Genomic DNA, 17030 nt, shown 5'->3' on the forward strand with positions numbered 1-17030 from the left:
TATAGCGCCATTTATTCCATGGCGCTTTACATGTGAAAGGGGTATATATAATAGGGACAAGTACAATAATCGTAAGCAATACAAGGCACAGACTGGTACAGGAGGATAGAGGTCCCTGCACGCCCGGGCTCACAGTCTACAAGGGATAGGTGAGGGTACAGCACGTGAGAGTAGAGATGGTTGTGTGGCGCTATATCAGACTGAGGGTTGCGGCAGGTTGTAGGCTTGTCGGAAGAGGTGGGTCTTCAGGTTCCTTTTGAAACCTGTCAAGGTAGGTGAGAGTCTGATATGTTGTAGTAGAGCATTCCAGAGTATGGAGGAGGCACGCAAGAAATCTTGGATGCAATGGTGGGAAGAGGAGATGAGACGTGAGTAGAGAAGATTTTGTGAGGATCGAAGGTTACGTACAGGTAAGTACCGGGAGACTAAGTCACAGATGTAGGGAAGAGACAGGATGTGGATAGCTTTGTAGGTCATGGTAAGGGTTTTGAACTGGAGTCGTTGGGTAATGGGAAGACAGTGAAGGGATTGGCAGAGAGGAGAGGTCGGGGAGTAGCGGGGGGACAGGTGGATTAGTCGGGCAGCATAGTTTAGAATAGATTGTAGGGGTGCAAGCAAGACTGTTAGAAGGGAGGCCACAGAGCAGGAGGTTGCAATAATCCAGGCGGGAGACAATAAGGGCATGTACTACGATTTTTGCAGCTTCGTGGGAAAGGAATGTACGGATCCTATTTCTAAAGATCATAAAGGATCTTTAGATATACTTTTTCTAAAGATCCCTTTATCTTTGCTTCTACAGGCTGCGACTATTAGGCAGTTATTGTAAATATGTAACCAGAACCGCTCTTGGTTCTAGGTGCATACAGGACCTGACAGGTTCCCTTTAAGCTAGTTTCATAGATCTGGAAATCACAGTCTGAATACCACGAGGTATAATATATGAGACTGTTAAGTTCAGATTGGGAGACCGTAAACCAGTCTGTCCATCATGGTTTACACTTGTACCGTGATTTTCTGATGTGCAAAATTGGCCGTGGTGTTACCAGGAGGGAGGGAGAGATGTTGTCCACAGATCCACTGTGGACAGGGGAGAAAGTAAATTGGAGGGTACAGAAACCTGGTTGTAGGCAAGAAGGAAAGCAGAGTATAATGCGGGCGTCACACGGTACGATATATCTGGCGATATGTCGTCGGGGTCACGTCGTTAGTGACGCACATCCGGCATCGTCAGAGATATCATACCCTGTGATACCTCCGAACGACTGTGAACGAGCAAAAATACTCACCTTATTGTTGCTCGTTGACACGTCGTTCATTTTCATAATCTCGTTCCTCCTTCTGCGCGCCGGTTGTTCGTCGTTCCCGTGGCAGCACTCATCGCTCCATGTGACACCCCGGGAGCGCCGAACACAGCTTACCTGCGTCCCGCCGGCAATGCGGAAGGAAGGAGGTGGGCTGGATGTTTATGTCCCGCTCATCTCCGTCCCTCCGCTTCTATTGGCCGGCCGCTGTGTGACGTCGCTGTGACGCCGAACATCCCTCCCCCTTCAGGACGTGGATGTTCGCCGCCCACAGCGAGGTCATCTGGCAGGTAAGTACGTGTGACAGGGGGTTAACGACTTTGTGCGCCATGGGCAACTAATTGCCCGTGACGCACAAACGACGGGAGTGGGTGCGATCGCTTATGCGATCGCACGATTTATCGTCCCATGTGATGCCCACATTAGAGCTGCGTTGCTTAGAGATGACCAAAAAGAATCACAGGATTCTGGTTCAGTGGCCAGGTCAATGTTCCATGGTCGCTGGAGGGGAGATCTGTAGACCACCTCATACCTGCTGGCATCTCTGGCCTCTATTTTGATTAGCCAACCTGGCACATGTCGTGTGCATCACGCAGCAGTAATGGCCAGCTAATCAAAAGAGGAGCCATTGATACTGGCAGGTAGGAGGCGATTTGCAGGGTTTCCATCCAGAAGCCACAGATTACTGATGTGGCCACTGGATCAGGGTCCTGCGAGTCTGTTCGCTCATCTCTAAAGCTCAATTAATTCAGGACCCAAAAAAAACAAAAAACACTCACCTCCTGCGTTTCCAGCGCTATCGGTGCTGTTGTTCCCGCTCGGTGACGGTGCCCCCCGCTGGGTGACGTTGCCATTGTGTCACGTGCCCTCTACAGTCATTGAGCGGTCGCTGTTTACTGCAGCCTTTACCTTTTTGTCCCAGTGGACAAACAGCGGCCGGTCATTGGCTTCAATGTCAGGTCTCCCTCTGGGAACAAAAACATGATATATAGCTGGAGCAGCGTTGCATTGATGCGGGTGGTGAGTATCTTTCATTTTATATAATTGGGGTTCTAAATTGGTTAACCTGAGGTTGTCTAGTTTAGCCACTGGAAATAAACAATTGTGTTCCGATCCACTAATAGCAATTGTGTAAAAAGTGAGGAGTGAAGGATAATTTATGTAAATATCGTAGGTGAAATAAGTGACCTCAGAAATCATGAATCCATTTTGTACTGTTTTAATTTAGGAATTTCATTTTGTTTTACAGAAAAGGAGAGGCGACTGCGAGCAAACGACCGGGAATTCAACCTGAAATTCAAGTATGCGGTAAGTACATGATCTGGAATCATTGTGGGGAGAATTACTGAGGAAACTGCTCCAGGGTTCAGCCATTAACTGAACACATAATTGTGTCATTTTATCATATGTTTTCCACTTTTACACCTACTATATCTACACAAGAGCTGTGGCTAAAAGCTAAATATAAAACCGGAAAACATTGGTGCACATATACTGTAACCATGAGGTCACATTATGAAGAAAAATGGGCCAAAGATGCCAAGACTTATACCAAAGTTATCATTGCATGGATGTAATTTAATTAAGAATTGTTTATAAATCTCAATTGTTTGTTATATTGCATTTTTCAAAACTTTAGTCCGCCATCTTATTGTCACGGTTGTCTCCCTGCTCTTGGAGACAAGTGGCAGCTTGAGGACTGGAGCCCATTATCTCTATCTAGGACTCTGCATTTAAATGTCGTTTCGCTTCCTTTGGTACTGAAGTAGTTAATGTCAGTTTTCCTGCTAGCAGCTCTCCTGCAATTAAGGTCAGCCACACCTGCTCTGTAGACTTGGGTTTAAATAGCCAGGTATGCTGACTATACAAAGGCATTTGTATGAAAGCCGCCTTGGTGGAAGGAGCTGCTGTGGATTCTCCTGGAGTTGTATCCTCTCCATTTTGGATCTTTACTCCCTGTTTGTCTCCCCCACCCTCTTGTCTCTTTAGTGCAGCGTTGGGTTTAGTGAACCTCACCCGCCTCTCACTAGTCAGGGTCTCCCAGGGACTCAGGATGTTGCTCCGCGACAGTTTCAGAGACTGTATATGGACTGACTAGAAGAGTAGGGACAGCTACAGGTGAGGTTAGGAGGTATCCATCTACCCTCTCACTAGTGCCAGGGTACACCATTGTTATTGTTTCCCCGGTGTCCCCCTTGTCTGCGGTGATTTTTGAGGTGTATTTTTCGTTGTGCCTCAGACTTGTCAGTACACACTCGCTACACTCGTTATGTGACACTTATATTGGTTACATGGATGGGATCTGGTTACTGTTGACACTCATAGATATCAGTAGTAAGTGGGCCCTGAGTATAGACACTGCAAACTGGTCCATTGGCCACATCAGTACTACGGTACAGGGTCATCCGATGGGAATCGTTTCCATTAACTGGTTTCCTTAGCTCCTTTTTTGATTATGTGACTATGTGACGTAGTGTGATGTTGGGTATACAACACACCGCAAACATGATGTCATGTAATGCCGGCTAATGAAGGAGGAGCGAGGGATGTCCACTGGTTGAAGGAGGTTCACAGGACTACAGTCCAGAGGCCATGGAGTGCAGATGTGGCGGCTGGACTAGGGTCCTGCCATTCTATGTGCTCATTTCTATTATTGGAGCTTGCCCTCTAATCTGTCTATTAAAATTCAGTTGCAAAATATTCTTCATTTACATGCAGATTTTGATGCTACTGAATTGTTGTATTTTCTTACCCTTTGGTTTAAAGGGAACCAAACATCAGGATTTTCGTGTATAAGCTGCAGCCAGTGCAGTACTGGCACTATCATGCACAGTGTGTACATACCATTAGGGGGCAGCTCGGGTGTTTAGGCAGTGAAATACAACTTTATAAAGTTTGAAATTTTGTGCACTTTTTGATTGACGTGTGCACCTCTCTGTTAATGTCCGGGCGGGTTATGCAGGAGTTCCCCGCCCCCCACCAGCCTGTTCCTCCCTCTCTCCTGATGTCCGGGCGTGTTATGCACGTGTTATGCATGCTGCGTGGAAGGCGAACTCTAGCTGCGTCCAAAAGGGAGAGAGATGAACCCAGCAGGAAAGCTACCTATACCAATGAATACTGACTGCAGGAACAATGGAAAGTCAGGGAGCATTCTGCACAGCCAGAGGCTGTGTGTGACCTTTGATGGCCAGAAACCACATAACTGTCTGTCACACATGACACACCCGTGACACTGGCATCCTATACATCAATGGCGCTTAGTAGGCCAAAGAATGTCATGAAATTATGGCGGGACACACTTCATTACACCTTGTAAGTGCCAGAGAGCTCAAAGATGCCATGTGCAGACGTGAAGACTGGCTGCCATGGAGGACTGGCCTGAGTGTCAGGCAAAGGCAACGAAAATTGAATTGCTCAACTTTACCCCTTGGTTAATACAAAGAAGCAGAGACCGTGCCCCTTTCATAGGTATGTGGGAGGACACTATAGTGGGGGCCATAAAAGACTTTTTAAAGGAGTTGTCCGTCACTTTAATACTGATAGCCTATCCTATCCTAATAATAAAGTGCCTGACAACCTCTTTAAAGGGAACCTGACACCTATAAGCTGCGGCCACCACCAGTGGGCTCTTATATACGGCATTCTAACATGCTGTATATAAGAGCCCAGGCCGCTGTGTAGAGCGTAAAAATTACTTTATAATACTCACCTAAACGGTCCCTGCAGTGGAGTTGGGTCATATGGGCATCTTCGTTCTCCAGTGCTGGTGCCTCCTCTTTCGGCCATCTTCGTCCTCCTTCTGAAACCTGTGTGCATGACGCGTCCTACGTCATACACACTCGCCGGTCCCGTGCAGGCACACTACAATACTTTGATCTCCCCTGCTCAGGGCAGATCAAAGTGCGCCTGCGCAGGACCTCAATGCTAGTGTGGATAACGTAGGATGCGTCATGCACACCGGCTTCAGAAGAAGGAGGACAAAGATGGCCGAAAGAGGAGGCGCCGGCATCGTAGAACAGAGACGGCCATATGACCCAACTCCACCGCAGTGATCGTTTAGGTAAGTATTATAAAGTGATTTTTACGTTCTACACAGCGGCCTGGGCTCTTATATACAGCATGTTAGAAATCTGTATATAAGAGCCTAGTGGTGGTGGCCGCAGCTTATAGGCCCCAAATCTGGTGACAGGTTCCCTTTAATACAGAAGTCAGAGTCAGGTTATTTTTAGGGGTAAATGCTCCTCACGGCTGTCCTGATCATCCATTGAAACAAGTTAACCAAAGTTGTTTTTTTTTCTCTTGGACTCAGACGCCTATTAATTAAAACCTAGTTATTAAAAGGCATCCGAAGGTCACTGCTGGGTATTAAGCAGATTATTTCAGGCCACAGGCTCCATGTGAGGATTATTATTTATCCAATTATTTATCTACCTGCTGTAATTACACAGCCTCCTAATACATGGATATGAAGTTACATCTTAAAACCATGGATGGAGGGCGGAGAAATCCGCTAATTCCAGACATAGTTGTACAGGATTGATGACAGGGGTTAGGCGTTTGTGCCGTGCAGCCATGATCCGCGAGGAGGTGATAGTATCCAGAACAGAACTCCCGCCAAATTCCGATAATCGCATTTGTAAACCTTATTTATCTTATTTGCTATATTCAGAGTGCCTGCTTGTTCTAGGAGGTCCGTAGTGCCCACGCCATGTTACTAGTGATGATATTATTACGGGAGCTGACGATGGAAGTTCTGCCTCATTGTTAATAATACTTTTATTTGTAATGTTTGAAACTTCAAAAAAATGAAGATCTACCCCCTGTGGACCCATTAAGGGTCATATTTATGGAACTTGAGCCAGGCACGTGACATTAAAAACTTGCAAATGCTTATTGAAAAAAAAAAGAAGTAAGCATCTGGTGGTCAAAGAAAAGTTTGAAAACTCTTTATATTAATTTCTATATAACAACTATAATACTGCTCCTATGTACAAGAATATAATTACTATAATACTGCCCACCTACAGTACAGACTAAAAGTTTGGACACACCTTCTCATTCAAAGAGTTTTCTTTATTTTCATGACTCTAAAAATTGTAGATTCACATTGAAGACATCAAAACTATGAATTAAAACATGTGGAATGAAATACTTAAAAAAGTGTGAAACAACTGAAAATATGTCTTATATTCTAGGTTCTTCAAAGTAGCCGCCTTTTGCTTTGATTACTGTTTTGCACACTCTTGGCATTCTCTTGATGAGCTTCAAGAGGTAGTCCCCGGAAATGGTCTTCCAATAGTCTTGAAGGAGTTCCCAGAGATGCTTAGCACCTGTTGCACCTTTTGCCTTCACTCTGCGGTCCAGCTCACCCCAAACCATCTCGATTGGGTTCAGGTCTGATGACTGTGGAGGCCAGGTCATCTGGCTTAGCACCCCATCACTCTCCTTCTTAGTCAAATAGTCCTTACACAGCCTGGAGGTGTGTTTGGGGTCATTGTCCTGTTGAAAAATAAATGATGGTCCAACTAAACGCAAACCGGATGGAATAGCATGCCGCTGCAAGATGCTGTGGTAGCCATGCTAGTTCCGTTATGCCTCCAATTTTTAATAAATCCCCAACAGTGTCAGCAGCAAGCAGCTACACACCATCACAACTCCTCCACCATGCTTCACGGTGGGAACCAGCCATGTAGAGTCCATCCGTTCACCTTTTCTACAAAGACACGGTGGTTGGATCCAAAGATCTCAAATTTGGACTCCTCAGACCAAAGCACAGATTTCCACTGGTCTAATGTCCATTTCTTGTGTTCTTTAGCCCAAACAAGTCTCTTCTGCTTGTTGCCTGTCCTTAGCAGTGGTTTCCTAGCAGTTATTTTACCATGAAGGCCTGCTGCACAAAGTCTCCTCTTAATAGTTATTCTAGAGTTGAGAGGGTGTGTCCAAACTTTTGGCCAGTACTTTATGTTGGAGGAAAAAAGTGCCCACTACATCTTTGAGTCAAGTGCTGAACAAACTAGGCACTATGGAATAAAAACAACCCCTAAGATAAAAATATGAGTATGGTATATACCCTGCTGTAAATAAAAAAAAGTAAAAAGCAATAGTGCATATAAATAAATAACATGCAGTACTTAGTATACACTGTTTTTGAGAAAAAAGAAAAGTGTTAAAGCCATCCCACTGTGACAAGGTGAAACCCAATCGGGACGAACCTACACTTTTCCAATGTTAAAGCCTTACCAATAGTGATGGACAAACTCACAGTTATCGGGGATCGACGGGTCTAACCGGATAAAAAAAACAAGTCCGGCTCGGAATTGATTCCGGATATCTGGCTGGACGCCGGTACCCATATAAATCTATGGGGGCCAGAATCTGGCACTTAAAGATGGTGGTATAAGGGATAGGGGAATTGGTGTTTCATACTTACCAAGTCTCCAGCGCACCTGTAACGGCTCCAGCGGCCTCTCACTCTACTTCCAGGGCCGCTTATTATCGCTTATCCATATTCACTGCTTCCCCCGCCCGCCAGCAGTAATGGCGTCTGTGATTGGTTGCAGTCAGACGCGCTTCCCAACGTGAGTGACAGAGTGTCAGACTGCAACTAATCACAGGCGCTGTCTTTGGGTCACTATCATGGTGTAAAACTAAATAAAAAAAAAATGCCATAGGGTCCCCCAATATTATGATACCAGCACAGGTAACGCATACGGCTACAGGCTGCAGCCCCAGCCGTGCGCCTATCTTGGCTGTGTATCAAAATAGGAGGAAGCGCATGGAGTTTTTTTTGCTTTTTTTAATTATTTAAATACATAATTAAAAAACATGTGATTTCTCCCATATTTGATACCCAGCATGGCATACACCCAGTGATGCGGAAGCTGAAATCTTACAGGTACAAAGCTGCATGCATGCGCGGCTTTGTATCATGGTGCCATAACGCTGGCTGTTGTAAAGCAAGGTATCGCATGCACATGGCTGTTATAAAGAATGATATCACTAGTCACAGCTCTCATTAGCATATCATAAAGGCTCTTTAGAAATACTTTTTCTAAGGGTCTGTTCATGTGTGCTACTATATGCAGGGACAGTTAGAGAGGGATTCTAGATGTGCACCCAGAACCGCGTGTACATAGGGAAAATGACAGGTTCCCTTTAGGCCCCCTTCACACGTCAGTGTCTCCGGTACGTGTTTGGTCCGTTTCCTCACGTGCCAGAGACACGGGCACACGTAGACCCATTAAAATCAATGGGTCTGCGCACACGTGCGTGTTTTGCTATGGACCGTGTGTACGCGTGGAGCATATGTGTGCCCGTGTGCTCCACACGTAGACTTGTCCGTTTTTCTCCGGCATCACGGGTGTCACATGGCCCGCACACGGACCGCACGGATGTGATCCGTGTGACACACACCGGAGAAAACACACGTGTTGGTAAAAAAAAAAATCTATACTCACCTGTCCCCAGTGCTGCAGTCTCTGCCGCTGCTGTCACTCGCTTCCGACCCCAGCTCATTATGCTCATCGCGTATTCACTCCACTGCGGGCGGAAGCAGCAGCAACGGAGAGTCGTCAGGACCGGAGACCGAAGATCAGCGCCACGGACAGCAACGCCAGTGACAGGTGAGCAGAAAGTTCCCGATCTCTGTGTGTTATCACGGATAACACACGGAGAACACACGTTGTACCATAAAAACGGCACACGGGGGGATATATGCACCTTTGACACGTTCGTGAAAAACGTGTGCGTGATTTTCACGGACGTGTGAAGGGGGCCTTAAAGGGATTGTCCCCTTTCAGTTGACGTATGTTCCTGTGCCCTATACTCACCTTCCAGCAACGAGTCTCCACCGCTGCTCCCGGGGTTTGGCATTGGCTTCAGCGCTGATGGAACCACAACAGCCTGGTCGCCAATCAACCGGCTGAGAAATTACCAAACTTCTTTGAAACTTCTTCATAAAAAGAAAGAGATCCTCCAAAACTCCTTTCCCAAAAAGGAACGTTTCCTTAAGAGGCTTCTCTTGAAAAACATCAGATTTGTCCAAACTGAAACGACTTTGTGTAAACATGGCCTTATTTTAGCTCCTGGAGAATTTCTTCTTCTTAGCTTTACCTTTTAGTTACCTTTAGCTATTTACTATTCCTCTTTATAAGAACTTTGATGCTTCTGGCCGTGTTTTTACCTTCTCCGGCTTCTTTTTTAGATATTACTCCATTCTTGAGCCTAATTATCTTTCTCTCTCTAAAAAAAGTACTTCACCAGACATATGGTGACCATTTTCCCACACAGTCAGTTTCTGATGGCACATTGCAGGTCCTGTAATTCTCTGCCAGTGAAATATTCTGGGATCCATCTGATCTAAGCCAAGTCCATAATACCCAGTGTTCTGGGAACCTGACAGCTCCTCCTGCTTGATACACAGCCCGAAAGAACAGGGCTCTGCCAGCGTGGGACCTGGTATTTACAGGGCAGTCAATGGGACGATTGACGTAAACTATGTGCAAATGTTAGCTGTAACTATATAAATCAGCACTGGGTGACCGGCAGTAAATAGTTGGTGTATGAGCAGCAATGGCCGCCAGGTGAAAACCTGCTCCAAAGCAAAGATTTTTTTTTTCTACGCTCAATTCCATTTTTTTTTAAATAAAAATTCACCTTTGATATCTAAATAATAACTTTGCAAATACTATGCTTTACTTATTTTTTTTGGGTTGAAAACTATGGATGTCCATACACCGCTGTCTCTCCTATCTGCCCCATGCAGACGGTCGTTTCATCTAAGCACTTTTGAGTGTTCTATGAAAGAGCCACTGCCAAACACCTCTGGCGGCAGCTTATTCCTTTGCCAAACAAGATGAACGGATATTAAAATTAATCTTTTTCACCATATTATGATCTGTCAGAGAAGAGTTGGGAAGCCCCCACATACATATTAGATCGTAAGCCAATCCCACTGAAATTAGTAGGTTTAGCCAACTCTAATGTTTACAGGAGCCTGGATGTTACGCAGTGACTACCGGGGTTCCGCCAGGTACACGGGAACCCCTGACAAGCGCCAGAACACACAGGGTACACAAAACAATGGTGAGCCCTGGTGCTAGGGAAAGGGGAGCAGGGTCACCTCCTAAACTCACCTGAGGCTGATCCCTGCACTCCCTAACATCCATATACAGGTTCTTTCACCCCGTCGCCGATTACCTGCCTATCCCTGTCCTTCCCTGGACTCAGCCCTGTATAGTGCGCAGGGCAGTGGGAACGCTGGTCTCGCTCTAGATTAAGGCCAGAGAGAGGGATTGACAGACAGGGGTAAAATAAACAGCAATCATACAAAGCACTCCAAACAGTATGAGGTAATAATGAGAAACGGACCAGAGGGGAAAAACCCAAAAGGACTAAGGAAGGGAAAAACAACACAACTTTCATACAGCAAGTGTTCTGTAAATGGCTTCCTGGTCCTCAGCTTATTGGTTCCCTCTAGAGCAGTGTTTCTCAACTCCAGTCCTCAAGACCCCCCAACAGATCATGTTTTCAGGTTTTCCTCAATCAGGTTTCTCGGATTTCCTTAATGTTCAACAGGTGATGGAATTATTCCCTGTCTAATATTGAGGAAAACCTAAAAACATGATCTGTTGGTAGGTCTTGAGGACTGGAGTTGAGAAACACTGATCTAGAGGCAAGTAAAGCAGAAACTATCACCAGCGTTTACCTGAGCTAGGAGGGAAGTTTTTATAGCAGAGCGAATTAGCAATAGAGAACAGCTGCCCATACCTTTCATTCAGAGTTTCAAGAACCCAGGAAAAAAAAGAGAATCTATACAGCCAGCAGCAGTAACCTGAGCAAATGTGTATGAAGCCCTGTGCTGCAATCTCCTGACACCAGAAATAGGAGGGACCACTCTCTGTTGTGGTACGCTCATGACACTGGACTTCAATTTAGCTGCACCCCAGTGTCAGACATGCGACCCCAGAGATCCTCTCCCAGGTCAGGGTTTACAGATGATGACTTAGGCTAGTTTCACACTTGCGTTCAGCGCATTCCGTCACTATGGAGAATAGCGCAGTCCGTTAACGGACTGCGCTATTCTCCATAGAGTTGTATGGACGACGCACTGTAACGCAAGTGTCTGCGTTGCATCCGCTGGACGACGCAGCGTCGTTATTTTGACGCTGCGTCGGGCGGATGGAATGCTGCATGTAGCGTTTTTCTGCACTTGGCGGAGTGTCAAAAAAACGCAACCTGCAGGAATCCGTTAGGCGTCCGTTGTTTTTATAATGGACGCCTATGGTGGCGGATTCCGTTAGATTGCGTCATTTGACGGATTCCGTTAACGCAGCTGTCTTTACACAACTGCGCATGCTCAGATGTGTAAAGTCAAGGGAAAAAAACTACAACGGATTGCGTTATTTTGTACGATCTGTAGCATGCGTTGTGCCACTATATGCAACGCATCCGTTGCATGCGTCACACAACGCAATGCTACGGATCCCGTCCAACGCAAGTGTGAAACTAGCCTTACAGTTGCTTGTGAGTCACGGTAAAATCAACAACTTCTTCAAGGTTTACAAACCAGAAAAAATGAACTTAACAACATACTTTATTTAGATTTGATAAATAAAGAACATAAGTAAGTTCAATAACATTTTTACAATTTATAAAGAATTGACAGTTTTGTTTTAACATCCGACGACTCCTTTATTGCCAATTTTGCCCACTATATAGTAAATGGAGAACATAATTAGTAATATGCATCATGTCCCCTCTGTTCTAACACAGAGTGACACCGGGCATTGTTATCTAAAGGCAAGAGTAGTGGACTTACTGTATGAAAGAGGCTCAAACAGGGAAAGTCCTGCATACAGACTGATTAATTACAATGTATGGATCTTGGCTGAGCAGCAGTTAAAAGTGGCTTCTAAAGGAGCATGAACTGTACATTGTACCATGGTATTTGGGAAAGAAGGAAGCAAAATCAGATAATGACATATATTACAACATTTCATAACTGCATTGCCTGGAGGATAACTAAATAAAGACAAGTCTCTCCCTGTAGTCCCCAGACAGAATTTCATACAGGCCTGTAATATATACGGTATATGACCTTTCATTACCACTGCCATGCATAGGATGAGATCACAGGTATCAGAGCCGTGTAATATCACCTATGTGTATCACAGCCCAGCATAGGGGAATAAAAAGCAGTAATCATAGTACAGGGGCCCGGTTACATGACCTGTCATTACCACCTCCCTGTATACAGTGATATAATGGGGAGTGTAGTATCAATGGTACTGCTTATCAATAATTATAAGAATTTATGGCCTATGGTTCAAAGTACTAGAATATTGTCAAAGTGATATTTTCCTTGGTGAATCTTTGTATTGAAAAATATATATATATATACTGTATATATATACACTGTATATTGTCACGCTTCCCGGGTCCTCACCCCCGCTCCCCGGCTCACCTGCCACGCTCCCCGCTCTCCAGCCACCGGATCCCGTCCGTCCCAGGGTCCCTGGACCCCGATCCCGGCGCCCGACAGCTTCCCTGGACCTGGCCGGCTCCCCTGCGTCCTCCTCGCAGCCTCCTTCCCTGGCTTCTGGCACTCGGGCGGCGCGCATGCGCATTAGGGCGCGCGCGCGGTCACTGACCCTTTCTTAAAGGGCCAGCGTCCATTAACAGGAAATGAGGTTGCACAGGTACAGGGTATATAGGGGGTCATTGTCCAAGGGGGCGGGGCCTGATCTTCGTGTTCCCTGAGCTAGGAGTCAGGTCTCCTGGTGTTTATGTGCCTATACTCACCTATCTCTCTTTGTAGAGCCGTACCTGCCGCGCCATCCAGTCTGCCGTGTCCTGAACCCCGCACGCTGTCCGTCTGCCAACTGACAGTCCGTACCATCTCGGATCCCTGCGGTGACCCGTCATCCCGCTCCAGAGGTTCCGGACCCCGCCTACTATCATCTCGGCTTCCGAACCTGAGCTACGTCACCAGTACCACCATCTGTGACTCCGTGGTCCCAGGGACTCCTCCGCTGCCCTCACTTGCACGGACTGTTCTGCCGCCCTTCAGTGCTTCAGCTGCCGGACTCCTTACCACCATCTTAGAGTCCGGTCCAGTGGATCCACCTCCTGGGTCTACCCGACCGCCCGGCCGTGACAGTAAGATCAGGCCATGGATCCCGCTGCAGCACTATTGGCCCTGCAAGAGGAACTCCAACGCCAGCGTGAAGTCCAGACCCGCATGCTGCAATTTATGACCTCCGTGGACACCCGCCTGTACACGTTACAAGCTTCCATGACGCCTGCGGCACCCAGGTCCTCCAATGGACAATCCACGGCTCCCGCACCAGTGGCAGCCTCGTCGGGTGCTTCCCAACTCCGGTTGGCTTCACCACCTCGTTATGCTGGAGATCCCAAGACCTGCAGGGGCTTCATTAACCAGTGTTCCCTTCATTTCACGCAGCTGCCACATCTGTTCGCCTCTGACCAAGCCAAGGTCGCCTTTATAATGTCTCACCTGGAGGGCGAGGCGCTGGCGTGGATGAACCCCTTGTGGGAAAAGGAGGACCCTATGACCAAGGATCTTCAAGAGTTCCTGCAGGCCTTTCGCAGCACTTTTGACGAGCCGGGACGCGCCTCTGCGTCTGCTTCATCCCTTCTCCGCTTGCGTCAAGGAACACTGACGGTGGGCCAATACGCCATTCGTTTCCGCACGTTGGCTTCAGAACTCAGCTGGAATAATGAGGCCCTAACAGCCGCCTTCTGGGAGGGTCTCTCAAGCCGCATCAAAGACGAGTTGGCGGGCCGTGACGTGCCCTCCACCCTAGATGCCCTGATTGCCCTAGCAACTCGAGTAGACATCCGTTTTCAGGAGCGCTCCAAAGAGCTGTCTCGGGAGAGACGTCCAGTCCGGCATCCCTCTCCTCCACAGAAGACCTCCGTACCTCAGTCTTCTACCGCTGGGATTCCCGTCCACGAGCCCATGCAGATTGACCGGATACGGCAGTCCGAACAACGACGAGCAGAGCGGCTCGCTAAGGGCCTCTGCTTTTACTGTGGTGAGGACACACACCTCCTCCGTTCCTGTCCGGAAAGGCCGGGAAACTCCAAAGCCTAGGGTTGGTAGGAGAGGCCACCCTAGGTGCTGGGACTCTCTCTGATCCGGTCACATGGACCGTGCAAGTGACAACGGGAGAGACGCGGTTCACGGCTGAGGCCTACCTCGATTCCGGGGCAGCAGGCAATTTCATCCAGCAAGCCACCGTGGACAAATACCAAGTGCCTGTTATTCCACTCAACAAGCCCCTGGTGATTGCCTCTGTAGATGGGAGACCCCTTTCTGACACCATCTCCTGGACCACCAGGCCGGTTGAACTGCGGATCGGTGCTCTTCACACCGAGACCATCGCCTTCTACGTCCTCCCTCACATGTCCCATCAGATCCTGCTGGGTCTTCCATGGTTACGGGCCCACGAACCATCAGTCAGCTGGGGTACAGGCGACATCACCCGCTGGGGTTCTTCGTGTCATGAGAGATGTCTAAAATCCACACAACCCATCCGACAACCTCTGGTTCCTGAGAACCTACCGGGGCTGCCCTCGGCCTATTGGACCTTTGCGGATGTCTTTGATAAAAAGGAATCCGAGGTACTGCCGCCACATCGTCCATACGATTGTGCCATCGACCTGCTCCCTGGAACAACGCCACCACGAGGACGGATATATCCTTTATCTCCAGCCGAAACAAGGGCTATGTCTGCTTACATCTCAGAGAGCCTGGCAAGGGGATTCATTCGGAGGTCCTCCTCTCCTGCTGGAGCAGGTTTCTTCTTTGTCAAGAAAAAAGAGGGCGATTTACGCCCCTGCATCGACTACCGGGGTCTGAATCAGATCACAGTCAAAAACAAGTACCCTCTGCCGCTCATCCCCGAATTGTTTGACCGACTTAGGGGGGCTCGTGTGTTCACCAAGCTGGACCTTCGGGGTGCTTACAATCTGGTGCGCATCCGCTCTGGTGACGAATGGAAGACCGCGTTCAATACGCGCGATGGACATTATGAGTACTGCGTGATGCCCTTCGGCCTGTGTAATGCTCCTGCCGTCTTCCAAGAACTGGTGAACGACGTGTTCCGAGACCTCCTCTACACCTGTGTGGTAGTATATCTAGATGACATCCTTGTCTTCTCTCCGGACCTCTCAACCCACAGAGAGCACGTACAGCTGGTTCTACGAAGATTGAGAGAGAATCGCCTGTACGCAAAGTATGAGAAGTGTGTCTTTGAGCAGTCTACACTCCCCTTTTTGGGGTACGTCATCTCTGAGACTGGACTGCAGATGGATCCCAAGAAGGTCTCCGCCATTCTCAACTGGCCTCCCCCTTCTGGACTGAAAGCAATCCAACGCTTCCTGGGATTCGCCAACTACTACCGCCAATTCATCCCTCACTTCTCTGCTCTGACTGCTCCACTTTCCGCTTTGACTAAGAAAGAGGCAAATCCAAAGGACTGGTCGCCTGCGGCCGACGCCGCGTTTGGCTCATTGAAGCGAGCTTTTGCTTCCTCTCCTGTACTCCACCGTCCGGAGTTAAACCGCCAGTTCACCTTGGAGGTGGATGCCTCCTCCTCAGGAGCCGGAGCAGTGCTCATGCAGAAATCCTCCTCCGGGAAGATGGTGACTTGCGGATTCTTCTCCAAGGGCTTCTCAGCGTCTGAACGCAACTACACCATCGGGGACCGAGAGCTCTTGGCAGTCAAACTGGCACTGGAGGAATGGCGCTACCTCCTGGAAGGTGCAGTGTATCCCGTGATAATTTACACTGACCACAAGAACTTGGAATACCTGCGGTCCGCTCAGCGACTGAACCCACGGCAAGCCAGGTGGTCTTTATTCTTTGCCAGGTTTGACTTTCAGCTTCACTTCCGACCCGCGGACAAGAATGTACGCGCTGATGCCTTGTCCAGGTCTTTCATGCCCATGGAGCAGGAGGAAGCGACTACCCAACCCATCATCTGTCCTAGCAACATCGTTCCGGTGGCCCCTGTCACTCTAGCCCAGATACCGCCCGGGAAGACCTATGTCTCTGAGACCGACAGGCAAAAAGTGTTACACTGGGGTCATGCATCAAAAACAGCCGGCCATGCAGGCCAGAAGAGAACATGGGGTGCGATTGTACGCCATTACTGGTGGCCATCCCTTCGCACGGACGTCGCTGCTTTTGTCTCTGCCTGCTCCTCCTGTGCCAGGAACAAGACGCCCAACCACTTGCCCCATGGCCGTCTTCTGCCTCTGCCGATACCCTCAGTCCCGTGGCAACACATAGCTATGGACTTTATTACGGACTTGCCATTATCCTCCGGGCACACAGTCATATGGGTCGTGGTTGATCGATTCTCCAAAATGGCCCACTTCGTTCCTATGGCCGGACTGCCCTCAGCTCAGGAACTCGCGGAAGCCTATATACATCACATCTTTCGCTTGCATGGCTTTCCATCCCACATCGTGTCCGACAGAGGAACCCAGTTCACCTCCCGCTTCTGGAGGGCTCTATGCAAACATCTGGGAGTGACTCTGGACTTTTCCTCTGCTTACCATCCTCAGTCTAATGGCCAAGTGGAGAGGGTCAATCAAATCTTGACCTCATACCTACGTCACTATGTCAACGCCCATCACGACGACTGGTCCTCGCTTCTGCCTTGGGCTGAATTCGCCCATAACCACCACGTCAGTGAG

At 48.1% G+C, this 17030-nt stretch overlaps 1 protein-coding gene across 1 annotated transcript in view; it reads left to right on the forward strand.

The window, feature by feature from the left end:
- LOC142256570 (phospholipid-transporting ATPase ID-like) overlaps positions 1-17030 on the forward strand; it is a 193160-nt gene that overhangs the window by 86863 nt on the left and 89267 nt on the right. The window contains exon 3 of the mRNA XM_075328358.1: positions 2551-2609. Coding sequence (XP_075184473.1) covers positions 2551-2609 — 59 coding nt within the window. The remainder of the gene's footprint in view (positions 1-2550; positions 2610-17030) is intronic.

Source organism: Anomaloglossus baeobatrachus, chromosome 1, assembly GCF_048569485.1.
Source record: "Anomaloglossus baeobatrachus isolate aAnoBae1 chromosome 1, aAnoBae1.hap1, whole genome shotgun sequence".
Taxonomy (NCBI): domain Eukaryota; kingdom Metazoa; phylum Chordata; class Amphibia; order Anura; family Aromobatidae; genus Anomaloglossus; species Anomaloglossus baeobatrachus.